The sequence below is a fragment of the Delphinapterus leucas genome, chromosome 15, assembly GCF_059928025.1.
Source record: "Delphinapterus leucas isolate spDelLeu-1000000601 "Yukka" chromosome 15, BTC_Dleu_Yukka2, whole genome shotgun sequence".
NCBI classification, from domain to species: Eukaryota; Metazoa; Chordata; class Mammalia; order Artiodactyla; family Monodontidae; genus Delphinapterus; species Delphinapterus leucas.
In genome coordinates this window covers 16162436-16187666 of record NC_143143.1, presented here as the reverse complement: position 1 = coordinate 16187666, position 25231 = coordinate 16162436, and the positions used below count along the sequence as shown (strand labels likewise).

The 25231-nt window shown below is 48.3% G+C and overlaps 2 protein-coding genes and 1 non-coding gene across 7 annotated transcripts; 1 reads left to right on the top strand and 2 right to left on the bottom strand.

Moving 5' to 3' along the window:
- On the bottom strand, positions 1–25231 carry ZG16 (zymogen granule protein 16). Of its 3 annotated transcripts, XM_089895917.1 has the most exons (9): positions 21460–25231; positions 20530–20850; positions 16324–16434; positions 6537–13284; positions 5758–5907; positions 2525–4249; positions 1434–1495; positions 1118–1250; positions 1–408 (listed from the first exon to the last, which is right to left on the bottom strand). In XM_089895917.1, the coding sequence occupies exons 7-9, from the start codon at positions 1486–1488 to the stop codon at positions 90–92; spliced, it is 507 nt and encodes a 168-aa protein (XP_089752043.1). In that variant the 5' UTR covers positions 1489–1495; positions 2525–4249; positions 5758–5907; positions 6537–13284; positions 16324–16434; positions 20530–20850; positions 21460–25231; the 3' UTR covers positions 1–89. The 3 variants fall into 3 exon arrangements, with proteins under 3 accessions (XP_089752043.1, XP_089752044.1, XP_022444022.1); XM_089895918.1 differs by lacking the exon at positions 20530–20850; XM_022588314.2 differs by lacking the exons at positions 2525–4249; positions 5758–5907; positions 6537–13284; ... (1 more) ...; positions 20530–20850; positions 21460–25231 and having other exon boundaries at positions 1434–2513.
- Positions 9313–9415, bottom strand: LOC115803797 (U6 spliceosomal RNA). Its single transcript, XR_004024590.1, has one exon. It is a non-coding gene; the product is annotated as a U6 spliceosomal RNA (small nuclear RNA).
- Positions 22069–24563, top strand: C15H16orf54 (chromosome 15 C16orf54 homolog). 3 transcript variants are annotated; one of them, XM_022588310.3, is made up of 2 exons: positions 22069–22193; positions 22800–24563. In XM_022588310.3, the coding sequence occupies exon 2, from the start codon at positions 22808–22810 to the stop codon at positions 23480–23482; it is 675 nt and encodes a 224-aa protein (XP_022444018.1). In that variant the 5' UTR covers positions 22069–22193; positions 22800–22807; the 3' UTR covers positions 23483–24563. The 3 variants fall into 3 exon arrangements, with proteins under 3 accessions (XP_022444018.1, XP_022444019.1, XP_022444020.1); XM_022588311.3 differs by having other exon boundaries at positions 22089–22198; XM_022588312.2 differs by lacking the exon at positions 22069–22193 and adding an exon at positions 22205–22624.

Here is a 25231-nt window from a genome sequence, read left to right as displayed (position 1 = left end):
GCCCTTTTATTATTTTTTTTATTGAGACAGGTGGATGGTGGTTAGTGGTGAGGGGTTCCCATACCCCCACTGCAGTGTTGCAGGACAACTCAGCAGTTCTCGTGTTTACTGGGGTAGACACCCCAGTGGAAGCCAATGGCATTGATAATGGATCGGCCAGATCGGCCACTGATGAATCGAAGCACAGTGTTGGGGTGCAAGGGGACAGCTTTGAAACTCTTGCCTCTGTCTTTCCCAAAAGTCAAGACGCGGGACTTGTCAGTCACAAAGACCAGCTTTCTCAGGTAGTTCTTGTACTTTCCCGACACCTGGACCACTGATTCCCCAGGGTACAGGGAGATCTCTTTCAGCTTTCCCAACTTGCCACCCACGTAATCGCTCCACACCTTGCCGTAGCACACCTGGAGACTAAGGACAGGGGTGAGGAGGGAAGGAAGGGAGACACTGAGTAAGGTGATCAGAATTCAGGACCTCTTGGCCTACAGGCTGAGACCTTCAGACTAGTGACAGGGATGACAAACCCCCTGCCAGTCCCACAGAATGTGAGGGTTGGGTAAGCCCTTGGAGATCATACATGGAACTTCAACTCCTCATTTTGCTGACAAAAAGGCTCACAGAGGGAAAACAACTTGCCCAGAATCACCCAGACAGGGAATATCAGAGCTTGAATTTGAAGTCTACACTCCCACCAGGCCCCCACCCCCTACTTGAAACAAGAAAAGGGATTTTTCAAACATCTGAAAGGCTCCGATGAAGGAAGAGACTTGTCCATGCTGTGCTAGGATACAAATCCAGGATCAGAAGGATAAAGTTTTGGGAGAGCCATCAAGCAAAGATGGAGGATGCCAGAGGGGATTTAAACCTTGGTTGGGGGAAAAACTAGACAACTTCCAGGTCCCTCTGAGTTGATGGTATATGATTTACCCAAGATCACAAGTGTGGGTGTGTTAGGGGTTTCGACAGCACAGGTCTCAAATCCAAGTCCTCTAATAATTTTTCCATATCCTGTTATCCCTGTGACTTGATTGAAACAGATGTGATCCAAAGTGACTGAGAAATTCACAGTTTAGTAAGATCCTAGAAGGTCCCCAAACCACCGAAACGCAAAGAATCTTACCCTATGATGTAGTAGCTGTTAACTCGGACACGAATGGCAGTGATGGGGCCATCCAGCTGGTTTCCAGAATGGGAGAATCGCCTTCCTCCATGGCCTCCATACTCTCCACTGAAAGAGGAGGAGCTGGCCTGAACTGGAGGGAAAGGAGGAGTTGGGGGGAGAAATCCCCTGAGAGCTCAGTTTCTCCCCACCACCCTTATTCCCCCCACAACTCAGTTCCCACCACCCCAAGTCAGCCACTGACAGCCTTGGCCACCAGCAGTACAGGAAGCTGCTTCCCCTGACTCTAGTGCTGGGCTCCTGGTTTCTCACTTACGCTCACTGGCAGAGGCTGATGCACAAAGAAGGGCAAGAAAAGCAACGGTCAACATCCTGGGGCTGGAGTGGGAAGAAAGGAGAAAGTGAACGTTTACCCTTATCCCCCCAGATATCATTTACCCAGGCACCCCTGATCTCCAGTTGAGCCTCGGGTTTCTTGGTCCTTCAACTCAGACCTCATCCACCCAGTCTTGGTCTTAGAAAGAACTGTCCACACTCTCTAGTCCTGTTTGTCACAAATACTATCTTATGTGTCCTCAATCCCTCTGCCTCTCTCCGGTCTGGCTACAGCCGATCCTTCTCTTCCCTCCCAAGCCAGAAGGTCAGTCCTGACCTTCTAACTGGATTAAGCTTTGTCAAGCCCTGTTCCCTCCTGGCACAAAGCAGGAAAGGAGCTTTCTAAAGAAGAAGTGGAGGACATCTCCAAATCCTAGAGATGGTTGAGCTTATCAAACCAGGAGTCAGAGCAAAACCTAACTGAAGTAGGCCTGTGGTAGATTGGCCCAGTCTGTGGGACATCTGGGGCATAGTTTAAATTCCTAGTTTCATCCTAGTCTCAAATCAGAAGGAAAGGAGCATTTTAGAGGTGGGTCTCTGGGTCACTTGGGGAGTGAAGGTGGTGATAGAAGAAACAGCCAACAGCACTGTCCAAGCAGTTCTGGTGCAGGTGGGATAGACTGAGAAGTTGGAGAAGAAATCGGAACCGGCTTAAGATAGGAGATCCCAGGCACCTGGTCTATTTGTCATACCTCCTTCTCCACTAACACAAATCTGGCCGTAGGTGTATCCCAGGTGTCCCCAGTCCTTCAGCTGAGATCCAGATATCCTTACACCTAAGACTAGCTCACAACCAGATGCCCCGTGTTAGCTGACACGCAGGTCTTCCCAGCCATTCAATCCAGGAAGCCTCTTCTTCAGCTCAGCGTGAATCCCCTCTAATTCAAATCCAGGCATCCCTGTTACCCCTCAGCCCACACCTCTGTCACCCCTCACCTGGCACTTTCAAGTGCAAAGTAACCCCCTGGAAACTTCCAGGTCTTTTATACCTCGTCCAAGCCCTCCCCCTGCTCTTCATTGCGTGAACCTTACCTCCTGAGCAAACATGATCAAACTCTTAGGGTCAGTTGTCAGGCAGGGTCTGGTGGCAGGGTGGGGTCAACTCTGGACCAAAGCCCAGATCTCAGGAGAGGCAGAATAAACTTGAGAAAAGATCACCAACCGAAGGGCCAGCTGCTTTGGGCGGGCAAACTTCCTAATCACCTCTGGGTGTGGTCCAAGGTTCTCCTTCCCCTATTTTGTTTCTGCTGGTGCCCTCACCTGCAATCTGCCATCTTTCAGGATAAACATTGTCCTCTGCAGGTATTTGAAATATAGATTCTCCTGGAAAGGGATTACACTCCCAACGCCTTATACTTAGGAATGCCTACTATTTGCCAGACACCTTTTTTCTCTCCCCTTATATTTTATTTGAAAAAATCCAATTGTACAGTGAACATCCCTATGCCCACCATGTAGATTCTATCTTAATATTTTGCTGTACTTTCTATTTTTTCCATTCATCCATCCTCGATCTGTCAGACTCTTCACAAACTTTTTCTCTCTGAGAACGGTGACTTGAGGCCACAGGACACCTGGAGATCCCCCTCCCTGGAACAGGTAGAGTCAGTGCAGCAGGCAAGTGGGAAGCTGAGGAAGTAAAAGCAGACAGGTCCTCCTCTGGGGACAGTTCTGGGCCCTCAGGACTCCTGGGCGCCATAGCTGAATCTTCCTGGGGCTGTAGCCCACACAGGGCAACGGCTCCCTCCTGTAGGTCTGAAACTTCCCCAGGGTTGGTGTCATCGATTTCTTCTCTTTGCCAGCCCTTCTCTTCTGGGGCCCCTCTAGGACTGGCCCTCTGACCCACTGTGTCAGCAGGGCAGAAAGACAAAGCCCAAGGAGGGGCTGGAACCCTTAGCCTTGGTTAGTAATGATCAGGAGCGTGGCATTCGGAGTACCCCACCCCCTTATAGGCTCACCATCTGGGACTGAGGACTCGTCCCAGGAAACACAGGGAGCCCCACCCTGATGAGCCGGAAGTAGGGTGGAGCTCCTGGCAGGGAGATTCCGGGAGCTAAGAGGGCAGCCAAGGATGCCCTTTGTGATCTCCCCTCTCCAACCTTCTGCATGTCCAAAACGAGCACATCCTGGTGACAACTTTTACTTCATTCCAGCCATTTTGTTCTCTTATGGCTTCTGTCCTTTCTTGTGCTTGCCTTTCTTCCCTGATTCTCTCTCCTTCCTTTAATGTCTTGATCTTTCCCTGACATCTCTTGCCCTGAGCTTTTCCCTTTATATTCTCTCTTTCTTGGTGCCTCTTCTCTTCTTTGTCTCTTCATCTCTCCCAAGCTCTCTCTCTGACTCCTCCCCCTCTCTCCTCTCTCATTATCACGCGTCTCTTCTTCTTTAATAGGAGCACATCACAGAGTCTGTGACCAAACACAGGGAATCAAAGATGGCAGCTCAGGGAGGCCTGAGGTGAACACCTTGGGAAAACACCCTCACATTTCCATGACTGACACATCTGGGACCCTCAGAATAGAGGCTCCTACACTTGTCATAGGTTCAGTTTCATGCCGAGATCCAGAGTCTCCTCCATGCCTGCAGACTGGTCCCTGGGTTCTGGGCAAAAGTTCCTGAGTCCCCTTTCCAGAGTGACAGAGATACGCTTCCTCCAGTGGGAGGGGTCTCAGGGTTCATCCTCTGTCGTCCTGGAGACAAGGAAGGCCACTGTGTAGCTAATGCTGGTACATCTTAGAGTTTGCGCTGGTGCTGTGCCTGAGGATCCAAAAGGAAGAAGGTGAAGGCCCTGGGACACCAGGCCCCCCTCTGCTTCTACCTCATTAGCTCCTATTTAAACTAGTTCACATTTAACCCATGTGCCAGCTGGGTGCCTACCTGCCCCAGTCCCTATAAGCAGTGGAAGGTACCCCTGCTCCAGTGCTACAGGCAGGGAAAGTCCAAAGCCTTCCCAAGCTTTCTGCTATCACAGGCAACTTACACTCACTGACTCCTCTGCCCCTTTAGCAAAGCGACTAACTCAGCACATGTTTATGGAGCATCTCTATGTTGGAGGCACCACCGCAGTTGCTGGAGAGATAGTAAGGAAGAAGAGAGTCAAATCCCACCCTCAGGAGCCTTCACTCTAGCAGGGGGAGTCATCAAATGAATGTTACTACATGATATGTGCTATGAAGAAATCATCAAAGCAGAGCGAGAACGTGAAGAGGGATGGAGAGGCTGCTGCTCTGGCTTAAAGGGTCCTCTGCTCAGGTAACATTTGCAAAGAGACCTGATTGAAGTGATGGAGAGAAATACAGATATTTGGGTGAGGAGTGGGCCGGGCAGAGGGAAAAATAAGTACCAGAGCCCTGAGCAGGAAGCACGTGGGATGAATTCAGAAACAGCAAGGAGGGCAGGGCGGCTGGTGGTAAGTGAGGGAAGCCAGTGGCAGGCAAGGTTTGGGCAGCAGCCAGCGGGCGGAGGGCGCAGGGCCTGGGAGGCCATGGTCAGGAGTTTGGATTCCTTCCGAGAGGGAGGGGAGCCATTGAAGGGTTTTGCCTTTTAAAAGGGTTCCTCCGCATTTTGATAGAGTGGAGAATGGACTGCGGGTGGGTGAGGCTGGGGAAGGGAGGCCATGGCAAGAGGGGAGTGACCCTCCCCCCAATTTGCTGGGCCCCTCTCGCCTGCCCTCCTGGACTGCCCGAGAGGCCCTCCCTCCCTCAGACAAAGCAGCTCTGTCTTTTCCAAGTCTCGGTGCATGTTCAGACCCCAGGGTGAGAATCTGCCCCTTCCCCCCATCAAGGAGTTTTCACAATATAGTTCCAAACAACAGCAGATCTGTTTCCTGTTAAGAAGAAAACATCCTCCACCTCCTCATTTATACATTGGGCCTCCATGGAGGTTTCATTTGAGCAAAGGGTTTTACCATGAAAACAAACATGAGCTTGCTTTTCTGCTCACTCTTCACTGTTCCAATGGATAAAGTCTAGAGAGCAGAAGTGACCTCACTAAGTTGAAAAAGGGGGTTCTACCTCCCTGAACCTCGTGCCCCACACGCCAGCCCCTCAGTGGCCTACTAGTTTGGTCTTGCTACTCCAGCTGTTCCCAAAAACCGGCCTCTTCACCGGTGCCAAATAGAAATGCGAAGAGAAAGGAGGAGACAGAGTTTGGGGTGAGGTAGAAAAGAGTAGCTTTTATTGCTTTGCCAGACAAAGGGGGCCACAGTGGGCTAACATCCTCAAGACTGTGCGCCCCACCCCGGAGCGGGTGGTGAGGAGTCTTACAGTGTTCAAGGAGCAGGGTGTGGTCAGCTCGTGGACATTCTTCTGATTGGTTGGTGGTGAGGTAATCGGGAGTCGGCATCATCAACCTTCTGGTTCCAACTGGTCTGGGGTCTACGCGCTTGTGGACAGCGTACAGTTAACTTCTTCCACCTGGTGGGAGTTTTAGTATCTGTAAAATAGCTCAAAGGATGTGGCTTAGAATAATATCTATAGTCCTTGAGGAGGAACTAAAGGTCCTTGACTTTGATTAATGGCTAAAGTATTATTATTTTGTCTTGCTTGACCGATTCCCTTTCTTTCTGCATTTTCTTGCTTCTCTGATTAAATTTATTCTTTGACTAAAGTTTTTCTACAGACAAAAGGCAGGTGGAGAACGTGGGTGGGGGTCTATTCTGGGGAAGCCTCCTAGGGTCCTGCTCGGTTACATGGCTGCCCAAAATGCTCCCCTCCTCTGCCCACCCAGTGCCTTCTACCCTCAAGATATTCTGCCCATACCACCAGCTCGGCCACCCCCTGCGCCCACCACCAAGCCTGCTCTCCTCAACTCCCTTCTCTTCCCAGCCCCTCACTTTGAACAGAATTCATGGCTCCTTTCTCTCATGGTTCTGTCCCCCACTCACAGCCTCCAGCTGTGCTTCCTCCATCACTAGTCTGGTTCTAATTACCCTGCACCGTAATTTATCTGTTTACAGGGAAGCCTCCTCCACTGAAACGGGAGCCCATCCTAAGGCAGGAACTGTGTAGTCCCTACCTCTGAATTCCCAGGTCCTGCATCTCACCTGGCCCAGAGCAGGCGTCCCCTAGAAATGACTGTCAAATGCGTCAGCTGCAGCAAGACTCCTATGAAATGTTCCTCTTTTGACTCTTCACACAGCTATGTCTCTCTTCTCACAGGGTTGCATATGGGCTTTCTTCAATTTCTCATTTACACTTCCTCTGAAGAAATTCTGTATTCAGAAGAATACTGGGCATAAACACAGAATTCTGTGTTGAGGTCCTCCATCCAATATTTCTTAGCTGTGTGAATTTAAGAAAGTCACCTCATTCTTTAGAGCCTATATTTCTGCATTTATAAAACAAGAAAAAAATATCTCAAGATCAACCAAACCCCTAAAGGACAGTGTTTTTCAAACGGTAGATCTTAACCCATTGGTGTGCCATGAAATCAGTTTAACAGCTCAAGATCAGCATATTTTAAAAGTGGAATAGAAAAGAAAACAGGAGAGCAGTGCATGTAACAAAGTTAAATATTGTTTTTTGTTTGTTTTGTTTTTTGCGATATGTGGGGCTCTCACTGTTGTGGCCTCTCCCGTTGCGGAGCACAGGCTCCGGACGCGCAGGCCCAGCGGCCATGGCTCACGGGCCCAGCCGCTCCACAGCATGTGGGATCTTCCCGGACCGGGGCACGAACCCACGTCCGCTGCATCGGCAGGCGGACTCTCAACCACTGCACCACCAGGGAAGCCCCAATATTGGGGGTTTTTGTTTGTTTGTTTTTTGGGTGTTTTTTTTTTTTGGCCCTGCGGCTTGCGGAACCTTAGTTCTCTGACCAGGGATCGAAGCTGGGGCCCTGGCAGTGGAAGCGCCGAGTCCTAACCACTGCACGGCCAGAGAAGTCCCAATATTGTTTCTTGAAGTAGTGCACTTAAACACTCTATCTGTGTGTAGTGGGTCACGATATGACATGTTATTTCCTATTACGAATTGCAGTTTTTTAACTCAAAGGGTAAGGTTCAAATACAATTTCTTCATATACCAATGCTATTTGTTCAAAACTGTCAGGATAGAAGTGGACTGGGACACATCTAGGGCAGTAACTAGAGTGGCTCTGGAGACCCAGATCTGGGTTGATAAGTGTACACTGTTAATTATTTTAAATTGAGATATAATTGACATATAACATTATATTAGTTTCAAGTATATAGCATCATGATTTGATATGTGTATATATTACAAAATGATTATATATTAATCATTTTTGAAGTCAGAAACCTATAGCGATGTACCAAGAATTTGTGGACAGAATGTTGTATTAAAAAGAGACATGGGTTAAAGCTTGGGTCCAGTCCTTACTCTCTTCATGACCTACTGGGCCTCAGCTTCTTCATCTGTATATTGGAGATAAGGAGATCAACCAATCTCTGTTGACAGGCCTGGCACGTGGTAAGTACTGGGTAAATGTTTATTCTCTTCTCTGTTGAGAATTTCACAAAATACGGCCTTCCTTTTTGGTCTCTTTCAGATAAAGATGGTGTAGGCAGCCATATCTTTTTCATCTGCAGTTAGCTTTATCTTATGGTTTAGCTTGAGTTTAGATCCTGGAGATCTTGTCAAACGCATCATAAGACTTGAAAAAGAATTTTGTGTAAGTTGGCTTGAAGAACAAAAGTTAAAGTCACTTGGGAATCTGGTTTTTATTTCCTTTTATTGAGATATAATTACACGGTAACTTTTTTTAAGCTCTGTTTTTGCTTTCAGTCTCTACCCCTCTTACTGAATTATCAACTGCAACTTTTTTTTCCTTCATTTAGTTTATTTTTCCTTCGTTTCCTTTAATTTGTTTTCCTCCTCCTCACAAAAATAATCACTCTCCAGAACATATGACAATATAATATTCAAAGGGATGAAATCCTTGTCCATCTGAGTGGTAGGATCAGCTATATCCAGTGCTCATATATGCTGGATAAACTATCAAAGTGGGAGTCGCTCCACCAGGAAGCAGTCATTCTTGCTTTGTGTCAGGAGGAATTCATCTAAAAATAGGAGCAGATTTGGTTTCCTTTACACATCACGTGTAGTTCAAACAGTCATCTGCTCTCATGCATGATGTGTTCTGCAAATGCATTAAGACAGAGATAGTGTGATGTGCTGGTGAAAAGCACAGACTGTGTTGGAATCCAGCCACCACTACACAGAGGGCACACGTGTGCCTGGGGCAAGTTATTTATTTATTTATTTATTTTTAAACAGGAGAAAATCAAAGTTTAATAACATGTGTACATGGGAGAGTCCCAGAAAAATTGAGTAACTTGCCAAAATGGGCGAAGCCCTCATCTTAAATGCCACCCTCAGCTAAAGACAGAAGAGGATGTTGAGGGTGGGGATAGTCTGTTCTGGGAGGTGAGCAGGAAAACACACAGTAAACAAGGGTGATTGTGATGCAGATCTAAGCATTGTCTTCTCCACAGATAAGAATTTGTAGAGAGTTGGTCATAAAAATATGGAATGCTTTGGACTTCTCTGGTGGCGCAGTGGTTAAAAATCCACCCGTCAGTGCAGAGGACATGGGTTAGAGCCCTGGTCCGGGAAGATCCCACATGCCGCGGAGCAACTAAGCCTGTGCACCACAGCTACTGAGCCTGCGCTCTAGAGCCCATGAGCCACAACTGCTGAAGGCTGTGCCTAGAGCCCGTGCTCCGCAACAAGAAAAGCCACCGTAATGAGAAGCCTGTGCACCGCAACGAAGAGTAGCCCCTGCTCGCCGCAACTAGAGAAAGCCTGCGAGCAGCAACGAAGACCCAACGCAGCCAAAAATAAATAAGTAAAACAAATTTTTAAAAAATGGAATGCTTTACAAATTTGTGTCCTCCTTGTGCAGTAGCCATGCTACTCTTCTCTGTTTCTACGGTTTTAGAATATGTGCTGCTGAAGTGAGCACCTGTAGCAAGTTATTTTACTTCTCTCTGCTTTTGTTTTCTCATCTTAAAAAAAAGAAGGGTGGGTGGTAACCGTACCCAGCTCTTAGGGTTCACTCCAGAACATGGCCTAGTGCACGGTGAGTGCCAAGGGACTGTTTCTATATGAATCAAGTGTGCGCAAGTAAAACAACACAGTCTCACATTCTAAGGAGGGGCTCCGTCCAGGGCAAGTGAGAAAATCATAAAATTTCTAACTGCCCCTCGTGTTTTAGTTATACACCTAAATCATATATTCCTAGCCTTCTATACACATGCTTCGATTTCGTTTTCTTCCTTCCCAGTTGAATACAGTGCAGACCAACTAAAGCCCATTGCACGTCCAACTGAGGCCGGCGTCATTGATTTTAGCATCTGCAGTTCTTCTCAGCTTTGTCCCTATTGTACCAAGGCCACGAGATCTCACACCTTTTCTCTAGTATCATCACTTTTTCATGTCCACTCATTTTATGAAAGTGTGAAGGCAAAATGGTCAACTAGCCACAACTAACCTGACACACAGGCCAAGGTAGCTTGAACTTGATGTGATCAAAAGCATTTACTGAGGGAACCTGGAAAACAGAAATGAAGTTCCCCACCCTGGAGGGGCTCACAGCCTTATGAGGGGCAAACATAAAGGAATACATCTTCAGAGTGCAGTGAATGAACGCAGCGGGGATTCAGCCAAGCACAGAGGAGGAAATGCACATCCCACCTGTGGCCAGGGAAGTGTGGTCATTGATGCCAGGATTGCAGAGTGAAAAGAGAGAAGCAGGCTGAGGTCCATCCAGCGCTATCACTTGTCTTGGGCAAATTACTTAGTCTCTGAACCATCATTGATAAAGGAACAATAAGATCCTCTTCATAAAAAAAAGATACAAATGAACTTATTTACAAAACAGAAATAGACTCACAGACATAGAAAACAAACTTATGGTTACCAAAGGGAAAAGTGGGGGAAGGATAACAGGAATTTGAGATTAAGAGATACACACTATCATAGGTAAAATAGATAAACAGCAAGAATCTACTATACAGCGCAGGGAACGATATTCAATATCTTGTAATAACCTATAATGGAAAAGAATTACTTTGTTGTACACCTGAAACATTATAAATCAACAGTACTTCAATATAAATAAATAAAATTTTTTTAAAAGATCCACTTCAGAGGGTTATTTTAGAGGATTAAATTAGATAGAAAAATGTGTTCAGTAAATTGTGAGGTACATAGAAGACACAATCATTTATGGCTGGGAGCAGGGGCATAGGAGGAATAGAGACATTTTAAAAGGGTAGGACGGTCAGTGGAGGGTACAAAGTGGGAAACACCTTCCTTCACTACAGGAGGAAAGTATCAGAGCAGATAGGGCTGCAAGAACCGGAGGAAGCCAGTAAGAATCCCCAGGCAAGCCATGAATGAAGCCAAGAGCAGACCATGATATTTATGATTACTAATCTCTCCTTGCTAGGGTGGGGATAAGGGGTAAGGGGGCCAACCCCATCCTGGAGGGCAGAGAATCAACAAGGAAGAGAGCTGGGGCTCCTGCCGAAAACCCCAGATTTCTTCGTGGGGAGAGAGGAAGAGATTATCAGCTGATGGAGAATTGGTGGCATTGCGCAGGTCTCTTTAGGGAAGCTGTGAAATGTTTGGAAGAGCAACTGTTGGGAGGGGAACGAGAGTTGTCCAGATCCATGTTACAGGGCGACTAGAGGCACTGACTATCGTGGGTTGTGTGATTTTCTCCGATAGGACAAAGAGCAGGTGGTTGTATTGGCTCAAGGCAGAAGGTTTATGAGGAAGGCTGTAAGGAGTGGGGTTGAAGTGATTCACAATGAAGTCAAGGTTATAGAGGAAGTGGAGTGAGGTCAAAGAGGGCGGGTAGTCAGTGATGACCTCCAGGATGTGGGCTCCAGGAAAAAGAAGTGTCAGTAAGATGGACCATCAGGTGGAGCAAGAGGAAGGGGAGGCTCAGTGCTTGGGGAATTTGATGGTCAATGTAGAGCAATCCTGAATGGTAAGAAGGTCTAAGGCAGTCCCTAGTGTGGAGGGGCAGATCTTTATGGTCTTGAAAGATGAGATGAGAAGCAATGCTAGGTCAAGGTAAACAAGGACCGAAGTGCTAAATGAGGTTCTTTATATAAAGTATTTAATATTATCTCCTCAGCAGCCCTTCAAGTTGGGAATTTGGGAAAAATAGAAATTCAGGCACAAATTAAGAAGACTGCCAAGTCCCTTGGAGCTATTAAGATGGGAAGCTCAGCACAGAGTACTCTGCTCAATATTCTTTTTTTACTTTTTTTGGCCACGCCGCATGGCATGTGGGATCTTAGTTCCCCGAACCTGCACCCCCTGCATTGGAAGTGCGGAGTCTTAACCACTGGACCACCAGGGAAGTCCCTCTGCTCTGTATTCTGTAACAACCTAAATGGGAAGAGAATTTGAAAAAGAATACATGATATATGTATAAAAAAGATACATGTATATGTATAACTGAATCACTTTGCTGTACACCTGAAACTAACACAACATTGTTAATCAACTATACTCCAAAATAAAATTAAAAATTTTTAAAGTATAAAAAAAAAAGAAAAAAAAGATGGGAAGCTCAGATTAAATCCAGGGCTGACTGGTTCCAAAGCCCAGGTTCTTTCCATCTCCCCAGATTTCCCCAAAGAGGTGGCACTTGGGACCTCTCTAATTCATTTTTCACAGCTCTCAAGGTTGGAATCTCTGACTCTTGAGATCTTGGGGAGCCAGGTAGGTGAGACCTGGCAGGCCCTGGCAGTGATAAAGCTCTCCTGAGCTCAGCGGCCCTGTCCTTATTCACTGTAGGCATCAGGATGGCCCTGGGTAAGGGATGGAACTCTCAGCTGGTCTGGGCACCCCTGCAGAGAGGGCAAAAGGGAAGGGAAGAGCATCAGGAAACACCTGGATCTCTTGTTGCTCTGAATATATTTCACGTGATTGACCTGCTCAGGAAGTCATTCATTCAGCGGGAGGAGGACATGGGAGATGGTGAGATCTGGGTTCAGATTCAGCTCCAGCTAGTTGTGTGACTTTGGAAGACACTAACCAGCTTTCTCAGTTTGCCCAAAATTAAGGGTATTTTGGGACATGGAACTTTCACTGCTAAAACCAGGACAGGCCCGGGCAAAATAGGATCGTTAGTCACCCCAGACAGGCTACTCAACCCTTCTAAGCCTCAGTGTCCAAGTATAAAATGTGCCCGTCTGCTGCCCGCTTCTCTGCTTCTCACACCTGAGGCTGCACTTTACGGAGAACACGAAGAGGGAGTGCGGTTTAATTCCATCTGGTTGGGAGAAGCTGAGGGTTGACTGCATGTTCCTTCATCTGCAGAAGCTGAAATTCTGAAGTGTAAAGCAACTTTTCACCAACATTCTGCTTGGAGCCCTCAGCTGTGCTGATGTGTGGTCTGGAGCGCGAATCAGGAACCTCCCCCACTGATCACGTCCCTGCCATTCCTGGTTGCTGCCTCTTGACCCCAGGTGGGCGTGGCAAGGTCCAAACACACCTTGCTCAGTAGGCAGTGGTGAGATGTGGGTTGTGGGTTGTGGATGAAGGCCACTTGAAGCATGAAACCCAGAACTCTGGTTGCAGTAACGTTGCTTAAGAAGGAGTCTTTAGGCTTCAGCCAGGATGGGTGGCGTAAGCATGGCAGGAAGACAGCGCCGTCTTCCTGAAGGGTTGTCTCCCCAGCACCTGCTGCTGCTGCTCTTCTAGCCTGAGGTTGGTGTCCTCCACATTTTGCTCAGGAGCCAGGTTCATTGAGGTCCTCAACAATGTGGAAGGGGAAGGTGTGGAGCTGTCGTTGCTGGAGGAATGTGAGTTCTGAGCAGAAAGTAAGAAGTGGATGAACTTAATAGTTGTAAATTTGGCCACCCACAGTTCCTCAAAAAGTTACACATAGAATTACCATATGAATGAGAAATTCTACTCCTAGGTATGTACAGAAAAGGAACTGAAATCATATGTCCACCCAAAAACCTGGACCTGAATGTTTCTAGCAGCATTACTTGTAATAGGCAAAGAGTGGAAACAACCCACATGTCCATCAACCGAGGAAAGGATAAACAAAATGTGGTACAGGTATCCCTCACTTTTCTTCCTTCCTTCCTTTCTTTCTTTCTTTCTTTCACTTTATTTTTGGTTGCATTGGGTCTTCGTTGATGCACGCGGGCTTTCTCTAGTTGCGGGGAGCAGGCGCTACCCTTGTTGCGGAGCATGGGCTCTAGGCACATGGGCTTCAGTAGTTGTGGTGTGCAGGCTCAGTAGTTGTGGTGCACAGGCTCAGTAGTTGTGGTGCACAGGCTTAGCTGCTCAGCGGCATGTGGGATCTTCCTGGACCAGGGCTAGAACTTTGTTCGCGTCCCCTGATTTGGCAGGTGGATTCTTAACCACTGTGCCACCAGGGAAGCCCCTCTTTCTCTTTCTTTCTTTCTTTCTTTCTTTCTTTCTTTCTTTCTTTCTTTCTTTCTTTCTTTCTTTCTTTCTCTTTCTTTCTTTCTTTCTCTCTCTCTCTTTCTGGCCACGCTATGAAGCTTGCAGGACCTTAGTTCCCCAACCAGGGATCAAACCCATGCCCCCTGCAGTGGAAGTGCAGAGTCTTAACCACTGGACCGCCAGGGAAGTCCCTTCCCCACTTTTCTTGAAAGCTCATTTTATGCCACTTTGCTTTTAGGAAAACCTACATTAGTACCTGTTTTTGCTAGCCAGAAGAAATCTGAAGAGGATTTTCGCTTTTACAACAGTAAAAGCCAAAAGGTGAGAGTAGTATTCAGTGTCTGTTTTGCAGTGAGTGGTTATAGAGGCAGCACATACCCCAAGCAAGGGAGTGGCACAGCCAAGCTCTTTCCCCAGGAACCACACTCAGCATCTCAGCATCCAGCCACCACAGTTTTCAACTGTGTCTGTGGGCATCTGTGCTTTATCTTGGTCTAGTTTGTGCATCCATTAGCAAGATGTGTCCTAAGATAATTACTTCTTCACTTTGTCATTTCAGTCTACGGAAGGCTTCATAGGAATGCTCTACTTTCAGGTAGTGGGAAAGACAAATATTCATATGATGAAATATTATTTATTCAGTGATTAAAAAAAAGGAGTGAAGCACTGATTCATGCTATTGCATGGATGAACCTTGAAAACATTATGCGATGTGAAAGATACAAGACACAAAAGGCCACAAATTGTATGATTGCATTTATATGAAATGTCCAGAATAGACAAATTCATAGAGGAAAAGCAGATCGTGGTCGCCAGAGACTGCGGGGGAGGAGGGAATGGGAGTGACTACTAGTGGGTATACAGTTTCCTTTTGGGGAGATGAAAATGTTCTGAAATTGGACAGTGGCGGTGGTTGCAGTCTTGTGAATACACTAAAGACCACTGAATGGAACACCTGAAAAGGGTGAGATTTTTAGTATGTGAATAATGGCTCAATAGAAACAATAATAAATAAATGAAGTCTGGCCACCCAGTGCTGCTACATGTAGAAAGTGCAGCAATGGAGTGATGTATTCAGGATCCAGTTGATACCCCTTGGTATTGGGATGGGAGAGCTAGAGGATGGATGAATTTGGATGGACGAGTTTTCTGGAACCAGAATACAAGTGAGTCCTCCAGCTGGATCTCAGGTGACTAATGACCCATAGAGGTAGTAATCCTTTCTGATGAATGAGACAGTGATAGTCAGGTATGTGGTAAAGGACATGAAGTTTGATGTTTTCTTTCTTTCTTTTTTTTTTTTTTGGCTGCGTTGGGTCTTCGTTGCTGCATGCTGGCTTTCTCTAGCTGCAGTGAGCGGGGGCTACTCTTCGTTGTGGTGCGCAGGCTTCTCATTGCGGTGGCTTCTCTTGTTGCGGAGCACGGGCTATAGGCGCGCGGGCTTCAGTAGTTGTGGCACGCGGGCTCAGCAGTTATGGCTCATGGGCACTAGAGCACAGGCTCAGTAGTTGCGGTGCACAGGCTTAGTTGCTCCGCGGCATGTGGGATCTTCCCGGACCAGGGCTCGAACCCGTGTCCCCTGCGTTGGCAGACGGATTCTTAACCACTGTGCCACCAGGGAAGTCCCTTGATGTTTTCTTGAGAGCATCCACCTCCGCCAGAATCAGGCCAAGAACCTGAGTATGGTCAGGCTCAGTACACATAGGAGTTGGGGAAGTTGTGGTAGCCCCTTGGGCCCTCCTTTCTCCTGGAAACATCTGGTGGGCAGCGACGCATCATAGAGTGTAGGTGTTGGCCACTGAGAGCCTCAGTCTGGAATATACCTCATTAACTTTTCAAGTAGCATCATGGAGGAGAAAAAGGACCCACAAAAGCCACCTTGTGGGCAGGGCCCCCCCCCAACATACTCAGCTCAAATGATCGTTTCCTCAAGATCCATCAGGTCCAGTTATCTCCAGATGGGGCTTCAGTTTAGCGCTACAGAGAACTACTAAGGTGTAGGCATGGCCAGATTAGGCAGGTGGGATACAAGCAGAAGTGAAGGGGGTACCAGGCAGTCAGTTAGCAATTCCTTTAGCAAGTCTAAAAGTGAGCAGAACCCCAGTGGGTAGCTCACCAAGCCCCCAAATCTCTGTTCCTTTGAGGTCCACATACACTGGGCCTGGCATCATCTGGAACTTCTGACCGGAGAAGACATGGCCCAGAGCTCCAGTTTTGCAAACAGATGTTTCCTCAGAGAGGCTGCACTGCTGGGAAAGCCTGCTTCTTCCCCTCCCCTGTCTGCCTGCTGCCCAAATAAATCAGGCAGTTTTACCCAGGAAGCCTTCTTAATATTATGAAATATTACACAATATAGAAAAGTACAAAAAAAGAAATGTTCTGTACAATAATAATAAAGCAGTTTTTTACTTAGTAACTTTGAGTTACCTGTGGGATCTAGTTCGAAATTCTGTTCCAGGAGTTCCTTGGTGATCCAGTGGTTAGGACTCTTTCACTGCTGTGGGCCCGGGTTCAATCCCTGGTCGGGGAACTAAGATCCTGCAAGCCATGAGACCAAAATTTAAAAAAAAATAAATTCTGTTCTGGAACATAGTTAACAGGCCTAGGATTATATTAAATAAGCATTTGCAGGTTGCAGGTCACAGAAACCCAACCCAAACTATTAAGCACAAAGGGAAATGTATTATAAGGACGCATGAGCCAAGGACAAGACTATAGCTGGGCAACTGGAGGGAAATGGAACCAGAGACTCAAACAGCATCAGAAATCTCTCTCTTTCTCTCCAGTGCTCCTCTCTCTGGTCCGCGTGATGGGAGAGGGAGCACTGAGAGTTCCCAACCCTCACATCTAACAGATTCAGTCACCCAGAGACATTCAGTCTCAGTTCCAAAATTCCAAGGGAAAGAACTCATTGGTCCAGCCTACCTGAGGCATTCAATCAACTCACGGTTAAGTGTGTGTATGTGGTGGGGGTGACATTATAGAAATGTGACAGCTCTTACTGCAACCATTCAGAAAAGACACTTCCTCAAATAGTGGCGTCAGTCTAACAATCCAACAGGTGTCCACTGCAGGGCAGAAGCTGTTGGATCCCCAGAGGATGTAGACCATAGCAGTGGGTCTCAACCTTGGCCGCCCATTGAAATCACCTGGAAAACCTTAACGACTGATGCCTGGGTCCCTCCCCAGACATTCTGATTTACTTGGTCTGAGGTGTGGCTTCAGCCTCAGGCTTTTTTTTTTTTTTTTTTTGGCTGCGCTGCACAGCACGCAGGATCTTAGTTCCCTGACCAGGGATCGAACCTGTGCACCCAGCAGTGGAAGTGTGAAGTCTTAACCACTGGACTGCCAGAGAAGTCCAAGCCTCAATCTTTTTAAAAAGCTCCCGGGGTGCTTCTAACATATGGCCAAGGTTGAGAACTGGCTAGTGCCGTGCTTTTCAGACATTCATGCACCCACACGTCACTTGGGTATCCTGATAAGATACAGCTTCTGATCCAGTAGGTCTGGGCGGGGCCCGAGAGTGTGCATTCTGATGCTCTCTTTGGGTGCTGCTGACCGTCTGGGAAGCCAGGTTCTAAAGCAGCACCGCCCAATAGGGCTTTCTGTGATGGCGGGAGTGTTCTGTAGCTGCACTGTCCATACAGTGGCCACTAGCTGCAATGTAATTAGTGGATTAATTAAATGAAATGTAATTAGTGAGACTGAAGAGCTGAATGTTTTACTTGACTGAATTTGAATTTGAAGAACCACACCTAGCTCATGGCTACCGTATTGGACAGAGCAGGTCTAGCAGATTTCATCCACAGGGAGGGCGTATCTGAATCACCTGTGGGATTTCTTAACCAACTCAGTGCTCTCGTGGCTACCATGTTCCTCCTCACCCTCCCCAATTCAGGCCCTAAAACAGTGTAATAGAATGGGGTGGGGGAAGAATAGGGATAAAGAGTGAACCCTGGAGAAGGCCCCACAGGTTATTCTGAAGTACTGTCCTTACTCACTTGGTGAGAAACACTGATGTAGAATGTTCCAGATTATCTATTTCTGTGCTACAAACCACCCTCGAACTTAGTGGCCTAAGACAGCAATATTTTTTTTTTCTCATGAATCTGCTTTTTGGCCAGGGCTGAGTGGGGATAACTCGGCATCCGCTGACGTGGCTGGAAGCCTGGGACTGGAGTCATCTGGAAAGGAGCTTGCTTACGGGTCAGAGAGTTGACGTTGGCTGTCAGTTGGGACCCTTGCTGGGACTTTAACCAGGGCACCTACTTGTGTCTTAGGCTTCCTCACACATGTGACTGGGTTTCAAGGATGAGTAGACAGTGAGAATGAACCCAAGCCACGTGGGAACAGCACTCTCCCTATTTTTTAACCTAGCCGTGGCAGCCATACTGTCACTTCTGCTGAATTCTAGTCATTAGAAGTGAGTCATGGGACTTCCCTGGTGGCGCAGTGGTTAAGAATCTGCCTGCCAATGCAAGGGACATGTGTTCGATCCCTGGTCTGGGAAGATCCCACATGCTGTGGAGCAACTAAGCCTGTGCGCCACAACTAGAGTCTGCGAGCCACAACTATTGAAGCCCTCGTGCCTAGAGCCGGTGCTCCGCAACAAGAGAAGCCACCGCAGTGAGAAGCCCGTGCACCGCAATGATGACCCAATGCAGCCAAAAAAAAAATACATAAAATTAAAAAAAAAAAAAGAAGTGAGTCACAACGGCCAGCCCATATTCACAAGGCAGGGGATGAGATTCTACCTCTGACAGGAGGAGTGAAAAGGAATTTGGAGACATGTTTTAAAACCACCACATAAGGACTTCCCTGGTGGTCCGGTGGGTAAGATCCTGCGCTCCCAATGCAGGGGCCCGGGTTCAATCCCTGGTCAGGGAACTAGATCCCAAACGCCGCAACTAAGACCCGGCGCAGCCTAAATAAATAAATAAATATTAAAAAACCACCACATACACTTAGGAGTGAAGAGCACCAAGGGCAGAACTCTGCACACAGCAGCCCATGGGCCAGCTGCACAGTGTATGAGAAATAGAGTTTTACAACACAACATTGTAAAACAACTGTATTTCAATTAAAAAATAAAAATGAGACTTCCCTGGCAGTCCAATGGTTAAGACTCCGTGCTGCCACTGCAAGGGGAACGGGTTTGATTCCTGGTTGGGGAACTAAAGATCCCGCATGTCGCGTGAGGTGGACCAAAAAAGAAAATAAAGGGTGGGGGGAAATAAAATGCATATGGAGTTCAAAGAAAATCCTAAAGGAGATTAAAGTGGAAGAGCTTTAAGGAAAAAAAAAAAGTTTAACTGGTTCCAAGCACAGCCAGGCTCATCCCAGAACACTTGGATCCAGGAGCACCCCGTCAACCAGAAGACTCCCACGCAAAGGCCTGTTTTCCAGACTCCTGACCAGAGACTTCCCTTTTACACACACTCCTTGAGTAACTTCCTGATTCCTTTTTGCAGAAATTCTTGCATGGTGGAGGGGGAGGAAGCTAGGGGTCAGAATACCTGGGTTTTGCTCCCTACTTTGCAGAAGCTGTAAAAAAAAATGCAGGTTTATTTGGGAGTGAGGAAATTGTAAGGAATCATTTTCCTCTTTATGTTTCAATTTTCTATACTATGATTTAAAGTTTTCATGGTGGTAAAATATATATACCATAAAATTTACCATTTTAACAATTTTTATTTTATTACCTATTTATTTTTAAAATTTTTGGCCATACTGCGCAGCTTATGGGATCTTAGTTCCCAGACCAGGAATTGAACCTGTGCCCCCTGCAGTGGAAGCACTGAGTCCTAACCACTGGACCCCCAGGGAATTCCCCCATTTTAACAATGTTTAAGTGCATTCACATTGTTGTGCACCCATCACCATCCTCCATCTCCAGAACGTTTTCATCTCCTCAAACTGAAATTATATATATATATATATATATATATATATATATACTTTTTTTTTTTGGCGGCACCATGCGGCATGCAGGATCTTAGTTCCCCGAACAGGGATTGAACCCGTGCCCCATGCATTGGGAGCGAGGAGCCTTAACTTCTGGGCCGCCAGGGAAGTCCTCAAACTGAAATTCTAGACCCATTAAACACCAGCTCCTGGCAACCACCATTCTACTTTCTGTTTCTTGGAGCCTGACCACTCCAGGGACCTCATATGAGTGGAATCCTACAGTATTTGTCCTTTTGTGTCTGCCTTATTTCACTTGGCATAACGTTTTCAAGGTTCATCCATGTTGTAGCATGTTTCAGAAGTTCCTTCCTTTTTAGGCCTGAATAACATGTATGATATAAACAATATTTTATATATAATATAAACATTTTGTTTATCCATTCATCCATCAATGGTCGTTTGAGTTCATTTGAGTTCTTTCCACCTTTTGGCTTTTGTGAATAACTCTGCTATAAACATTAGTGTGAAAATATCTGTTTGTGTCTCTGCTTTCAATTCTTTTGCACATATGTAGACATATAATTGCTGGACATATGGTAATTCTATGTTTAATTTCTTGAGGAACCAGTTAAAATTTTTTAAGCCTTTTTGTAAGTGATGAAAAACAGTTAAGAATCAAAACAGCCAGTTTGATACCTTAGGAACAACAACAACAAAAAATCATACCTGGTCTTTCTGGTTTGTTTGTTTGTTTGTTTAGTTTATTTAATTTATTTATTTTTGGCTGCATTTGTTCTTTGTTGCTATGCGCAGGCTTCCTCTAGTTGTGGCAAGCGGGGGCTTCTCTTTGTCATTGCGGTGGCTTCTCTTGTTGCGGAGCACAGGCTCTAGGTGCACGGGCTCAGTAGCTGTGGCACGCGGGCTCAGTAGTTGTGGCGCACGGGCTTCGTTGCTCCGCGGCATGTGAGATCTTCCCGGACCAGGGCTGGACCCCGTGTCCCCTGCATTGGCAGGTGGATTCTTAACCACTGTGCCACCAGGGAAGCCCTGTGGTTTTGAATAATGTTTACTGTTCTAGAGCTTTAATTTTTTTTTTTAAAGAAAGACTAATTAGAAGAGAACATACATAACAATTTTCAGGTTTTATTTATTTGGAATTTCTTTTAAAAAGAAAACTTTTTATCGTCATGAATACATATCACACAAAAATGACCATCTTAACCACTTGTACATATCCAGTTCAGTGGTATTAAGCTCAGGTTTTATTTTAAGGCTTATAATATCATCAAATTCTAACCTCGGTGGGTGATGCATATTAAGGCCAGAGCCTTGGGACTCTCCTTTCCACCTACTCCTACCCCTGCCACACTTTGTACTCCTTCTGGCCCTTCCCTCCAAACCACAAGGACAGAGCAATCTGAGTCAGGCTGCCTTTGTGACCTTCTTTGGTAAGACACTAACATTTCAACATATTTTTTGTAGCCTTTCACATTAAATGGCTGTCATTTTGCAAAACAAAATCTGAGTACGTAGGAAGAGTTCTGTTGTGTACACGTTGTTTGCCAGAGAAGGCATTTATATCTGTGCTCCCGCCATCCTCCTATATACATGAGGTGTGTGACTTAGAACACAACACCTCCCTTATTTAGGGCTTACCTGCCATCTGTCAGTGAGTGGGTCGATTCTAGACAGTCTCTGAAAGGCTCCCAGTCCAGGAGCTGATGATTCTCTCCTCAACACTAAGCACCAGGAGAAAGGAGCCGAGATGACAAATGTTCGTGGTCTTGGAGAGACGCCTCAGCATATTTTTTAGCCTTGGATTCTTCCCAGAGGCCTGACATTTTTGCTACCTGAGCCTCACCTCACAGATAGTTTCCAAGCAAAATTGGGGCTAAATGGTCTGAGGACAAGAAGATATATGTTTGTGAAATGCATGGAGAAGGTGGGCAAGCAGGAGGGTGTGTGGGGACAGATAGCAGGAGTGGGTATGGCGGGGCCCAGTGGGCAGGGCAGGGACACAGCAGCCACCTGCGAGCAGGACAGAGCGAGCCACCTTGGTGGTCTGGATGGGCTCTGTCTCTCTCTCTTGGCTTCCAGGTAATTGTTCTGGGGCCTGGGGCCTGACTGTGGGGTGACACTGAGATCAACAGAACCGCTGCCCATTCCGGCCCCACCTCTCACCAGGAAACGCCTCCCCACCACAGTGACCACATCCCCCCAGGTTGCCTTGGAAACACTCTGCGGGGGGGCTGGGAGATCCAGGGCACAGTTGCCCAGCAACAGGTGGTGCCCTCCCTTCCACCCTCATCTGAGGCAGCTGCCCTGCACCCTTGGCTCGCACAGGGAAGAGCGGCTCTGAGGGCGAGCCAGGAGCCCAGAGACTGACTGAGGTGAGGTGAGGAATGCAGGAGGCCCCTGCAGGTGGGGGACCTGGGGGACAGGCAGAGGCAGACAGAGACTGCGGGGACAGGTGCAGAGGTGGCACCTGAGACCTGGCACAACAGCAAACTCAGGGGAGCCTGCAAAGAACAAGACCAACTCCAAGGAGAGTTGTGAGGGCAAAGGAGCAGCCAGGGCACCGCCAATGTGGCCGGGAGCGGGGCCCACACGCAGGGGCAGAGCTGGGACGGAGGCTCTCATTTCCTCACCCAGCACTTCTTCTAAGCAAGACATGAGCGGGCTGAGACAGGAGGAAAGAAGTCCTTGGGTTCTTTGAGTTTGAGTTCAGTTTTGTCTGAGGCACCCTGGAGTCTGGGAGGAAAATGCAGCTTCCAGAAAGGGCCTGGGGATTCTGAACAGGAGGGCCTGGCTGCAGACCGAGGTGGGCCCCATCTCTCTGGCCATCTGGCTCCTTCCCGCTGTTTCTGGGTCCTCCGGGCTCCTCTGTCTGCCTGGGTCTGTTTCTCCAGCCAGACGTTGCTGAACCCTGCTCCCCTGGCCCCTCTCTCTCCTGATCGTGCCAACCCTGTCTCATGTGCTTCCTCTCCTGACCCCAGCTCTCCAGATGCCTCCGACCCCAGAGCAGCCCTCTGGGCACATGGAGGGGCCCCCTGCATCAGAGGCCTCCTCATGGCCCCCGCTGCCCTGCGGGCCCTGTGTCCCCATCATGCTGGCCCTGGCCGCCCTGGCTGCTGTCTTCCTCCTGACCACAGCCGTGTTGGCCGAACGCCTGTTCCGCCGCTCCCTCCGCCCAGACCCCAGCATCTGCGCACCCACCCTGGTCTGGCGCCCGGGAGGAGAGCTATGGATTGAGCCCACGGGCACCCCCCGAGAGCGCTCCGAGGATTGGTATGGCTCCGCGGTCCCCCTGCTGATGGACCGGGCCCCAGACCCACCCACCCAGGGGGGCGCCTTGGAGGCACGAGTGACAGCCCCACCTGCCCCTTCAGCCCCATGCTCCCCTCCCAGCTCCTTGGTCCCCCAGACCCCACCAAACGCCCCAACCCGTAGCACCTTCTGGAGGCCCCAGGTCTGGGAGGAGAGGCCCCACACCCCAGGCCTGGTGAGCTGGGCTGAGCCCGAACAGAGGCCAGAGGCCAGTGCATATCCAGGGAGCCCCCAGGCCCGGAGGCTGCGGCCAGGAAGCCCCGATCCTGAGTGGGGCCTCCAGCCTCGGGTCACCCTGGAGCAGATCTCAGCTTTCTGGAGGCGTGAAGCCCGGACCAGCGTGAGTTTCTGAATCCCCAGGGCCTGGAGGACTGGCCTCCCAGAGACCCCTGGGGGAGGCCCAACCTCAGAGGGATCCTAAGACCCTGAGGCTCCTGAGAACCTGAGCTGACAGCTGAGGCCCTGGGAAAGAATGCCCCTCCCAAGCCTTTAACTTCTGGGTTTCGGTTCCCCTGGATCTGGGCCTGGGCAACCTGGGTGTGGACAGAGCCTGCGCTGCGGGGCAAGCTCAGAGGTGCCTTTGCTTATCTGCCCGGGGCGGTGGCTTAGAGAACTGGAGTTGAGGCCACCTCTGGGCCAGAAACTGCCAAGATCACATTCCAGATTAAGAACTCAAGGTACCAGACAGACAGGAAATAGCATCAACGCCGCGGCTCCCACCCTCCTTCAGTGTGTACCTAAGATGCCGACATTGGAGTGAGGGTCCCGAGGATGCTGAAGAACAGAGTGTGGTGATGACAAGTGTCAGCCGTGCTAGCAGGAGATGACAGGAATTCAGCTTCCCAGAGCCACATCATCCCTCCAGAAAAGCACATACAGAGAGGTCAAGGTCAGGCAAAAGAGCATCTTATTACATATAAACTGTGGCTTTGACCCCCACCTCGCAACAAGAGGCCATCTCTTGCCTGCACCTGGGACCCGGAGTCGCAAAAGGCCGGTGGGCAGCATGTCCTCTTGAGGCCGCCGCATCTCAGCCCTCTGGATCTTACCCTTCCACGGTGAGGGAAGCCCAAGCCAAGGAGATCTGAGTTTGATCCGGTGTGGAAAGGAACATTCTCCCAGAACGTGGCCCCTGGCCGTCTTCCCTCCCAGCTTCTTGGAGTGGTCCAGAGAGACAGAGTTGCCCCAAGACAGGCTTACTTATGATGCTCCACCCCACAAAAATGGAGCCCCAATATCTGTATCAGCTGACCTCCCCTCTGGGTGCAGAGCCAGGTGTTGGGGGGAGGCGAAGGAGTTTCCATTCGCTGGGCTCTGACTTCTCAAACCTCAGTCCTGAATGTTAGGATTTTGCCATGTCAGTTACCACCTGTACTTTATATTTTTCTTTAAATTGGTTTACCATTTGCTTAATAAATTCATTTTACAAGGAATCTGTTTTGTATCACTTCTGTAAATGGAAAACCAAGTATCACTTGTCAGAAATAGAAGGTAAAACATGGAAATAAATACAGTGTAAACAAAGGTATATAGTTCTAAGCAGACATTGTTTCCTGCTGGAGGCATTGACCCAGAGATCTGCTCTTCTTTGTCAAAAGGCTCAGCAAGTATTAGGAAAGTGTTAGACATTCTGGTGCCACGCTGAGACCACCCTTGAGAAGTGCTGTGATGGATGAGAGCTCTGCATGGGGAGCAGCCATCCTGTGCTACTTAATGCTGGCCAGGAACTCCCCCGCCCCGCCACCAAGTTCACCCACACCCCGGAAATGCTGTCAGGCAGAGGCCAACACTCTGCTCTTCCTCCTCAGAGGGCCAGAGAGCACCTGGGCCTGGACCTCCCTTCTCACCCCTTGGATGCCAGGAGTTGGACTAGCAGCCAGGGCTTTAGAAGCCCCCTGGCTGAGGGACATCCAACCCCCACCCCCGGCTGCACTCATCCAGCCTGTGTTCCCAGAATCTTCCCTGAGCCAGGCCCTGAGGAGGGAGGAATCAGACCTGGGCCCCGCCCTCAGGGAGATCTCAGTCTCTCTAGTGGCAGGGGTGGGGGTGGAGGGAGGTGAGATAAGACAGGAAGACATAACTGATACAAGATCAGGGCTGC

What these genes read in the sequence shown, in the direction of transcription:
- ZG16 (XM_022588314.2), bottom strand. Translation starts at nt 1,551, where the DNA reads ATGATATCTGGGGGGATAAGGGTAAACGTTCACTTTCTCCTTTCTTCC. An exon ending in ATCAGCCTCTGCCAGTGAGC is followed by an intron (nt 1,251 to 1,433) that starts GTAAGTGAGAAA and finishes CTTTCCCTCCAG; the next exon opens with TTCAGGCCAGCTCCTCCTCT. An exon ending in AACAGCTACTACATCATAGG is followed by an intron (nt 409 to 1,117) that starts GTAAGATTCTTT and finishes CCCTGTCCTTAG; the next exon opens with TCTCCAGGTGTGCTACGGCA.
- C15H16orf54 (XM_022588310.3), top strand. Translation starts at nt 22,808, where the DNA reads ATGCCTCCGACCCCAGAGCAGCCCTCTGGGCACATGGAGGGGCCCCCT.